Raw genomic sequence first — 2556 nt, forward strand, 5'->3', positions numbered from 1 at the left:
CGGACTAAGGCCTTGTTAAACATATCCAACAATATGGTGACAATAGTATAAATAAAACGGACTAAGGCCTTGTTTAACATACCCTACAATATGGTGACAATAGTATAAATAGAACGGACTAAGGCCTTGTTTAACATACCCAACAATATGGTGACAATAGTATAAATAACACGGACTAAGGTCTTGTTTAACATACCCTACAATATGGTGACAATAGTATAAATAAAACGGACTAAGGCCTTGTTTAACATACCCAACCATATGGTGACAATACTATAAATAACACGGACTAAGGCCTTGTTTAACAGAGCCAACAATATGGTGACAATGATATAAATAAAACGGAATAAGGCCTTGTTTAACATACCCAACAATATGGTGAAAATGGTATAAATAAAACGGACTAAGGCCTTGTTTAATATACCCAACCTTATGATGACAATGCTATAAATAACACGGAATAAGGCCTTGTTTAACATACCCAACAATATGGTGACAATAGTATAAATAAAACTACATATGCTGTGCCAACCACGAATATCAAAACCGAGGTTTTTAACGTATACGTCTACAGACTTACCGCTGAGCCACTGAGACGACTAATGAAAGTACATCAGAGTATACTAAAATAAGTTTAGGCACTTTTACTTTTATAAAATATTTTGTATCTCGTGAAAGATAACTTGCAGCAAACTGCCTGATTCGTATAAAAAGTTGTGTTAAACAAAGCTTTAGTCCGTTTTATTTATAGTATTGTCACCATATTGTTGGGTATGTTAAACAAGGCCTTAGTCCGTGTTATTTATAGTATTGTCACCATATTGTTGGGTATGTTAAACAAGGCCTTAGTCCGTTATAGTTATAGTATTGTCACCATGTTGTTGGGTATGTTAAACAAGGCCTTAGTCCGTGTTATTTATAGTATTGTCACCATATTGTTGGGTATGTTAAACAAGGCCTTAGTCCGTTTTATTTATACTATTGTCACCATATTGTTGGGTATGTTAAACAAGGCCTTAGTTCCATTTCCAAGATTGTATAGTTGAACTGGGGAAAATATAAAGATCGATTTGCATCCTGGCCAATACTGGGAAATTTTCTACAGTACTGACACTGATTTCCAACATTTTCATACCCGGAAAGCATGGCTGATGGGTGCCAACAATGGGCTGTATATGTGGAATGAAGCAAGTGCCCCAGTGGCTCAGCGGTAAGTCTGTAGACTTATACGTTAAAAACCGAGTTTTGATCCCCAAGGTGAGCACATCAATGTAGCGCATTATTTTAGCTTTGAGTTTAACTACAAACAAAAACAAATAGTTGGAACTATAATTATTATTTTTATAGGGCTTAAAACTTTGTTCTTCAATATAACCTGAAGCTCTCTTCTCGTCATACTTTGAAATTCGAGAACAGAGGTGCTGGCCAAAACATGTTTGTGAATATTTGCATATGAATGGTTTGGGTTATGATTTTGATTTCCATGTCAACGTTACCCTGAGTCTCAGTTACTGCTAAACTATTGTTATTTTATGAGTTTAGATCTTCATAACCCATAGATAAAAAAAAATTAAGAGTTTGAGAAATTGCTTAAGTTTTATATTTCAATCATATTGTTACGTCTCCGTTTGTTAATTAACTTTCCGTAACTTCGTTTCCGACGAAACTTTAGCGACACAAGTCCTTACTTAATAAAACTGGTTTATTCTTTCCGAATACAAATGTACTCCATTACTTCAAACTGCTATAATAATACTGTGTGTAACACTATAATAATAAAACATTTAAACTAACTCTTATACGTTTTGTATACCTCATTTTCAATAAGTATTAGCTTCTAATGTCACAGCCGGTGACCCTCAGGCCACCACAACTTCAAATAGTGTTGCTTCTTCCTTTGTTGCATTTAGAGAGGCAACATCTATTCAAGATAATGGATGACTTCCATTTTTTATGAACAATTATCTCTTAATGAAGTTCTTATACTTTTATACGTTTCGCTTGCAGCGAAAAAAGGCGAATTTTGGATGTTTTGCATGAACATGATCATCTTAGTGGACAGCTCCGCCTGTTACAGTGAGTAAAACAACAGATTGTACCTTTTAAGAAATCTAACTCAATCGAGATCTCTCACAAAATACTAAACTCAACCATGTATCTTATAAGATACGACACTCAGTTGTGAAGTTATCAAGGTGTCTTACAAGATATCAACTCCGGTATCTTGTGAGAGCTCTTGATTTCATTTGATATCTTATAACACATCATGATTTAGTTTCTTATCTTATAACATACATTAGTTTTTTGTAGTATCTTGAAAGACGCCTTAATTGAGGGTGAGATCTTATGAGAGACCTCAACTGAATGTGATATTTTGTGAAATTCAGTGCGGTATATTGTACGAGACATTGACTGAGTGTCGTATCACGTAAGATACATAATTCAATGTAGTATATTGTAGGATACATTGACTGAGTGTGATAGTTTGTCAAATATTCGATTAAATAGTGGTATATTTTAGGATACGTTGGCTGAGTGAGATATCATGTAAAATAT

General features: G+C 34.2%; 1 protein-coding gene across 1 annotated transcript in view; it reads left to right on the forward strand.

Moving 5' to 3' along the window:
- LOC106474843 (ras and EF-hand domain-containing protein homolog) overlaps positions 1-2076 on the forward strand; it is a gene marked incomplete at its 3' end in the record, with an annotated part of 23007 nt that extends 20931 nt beyond the window's left edge. The window contains exon 7 of the mRNA XM_013935538.2: positions 2008-2076. Coding sequence (XP_013790992.1) covers positions 2008-2076 — 69 coding nt within the window. The remainder of the gene's footprint in view (positions 1-2007) is intronic.
- Between the last annotated feature and the right edge of the window lie 480 nt (positions 2077-2556).

This window comes from Limulus polyphemus, unplaced genomic scaffold (genome assembly GCF_000517525.1).
Source record: "Limulus polyphemus unplaced genomic scaffold, Limulus_polyphemus-2.1.2 Scaffold7758, whole genome shotgun sequence".
Lineage (NCBI taxonomy): Eukaryota > Metazoa > Arthropoda > Merostomata > Xiphosura > Limulidae > Limulus > Limulus polyphemus.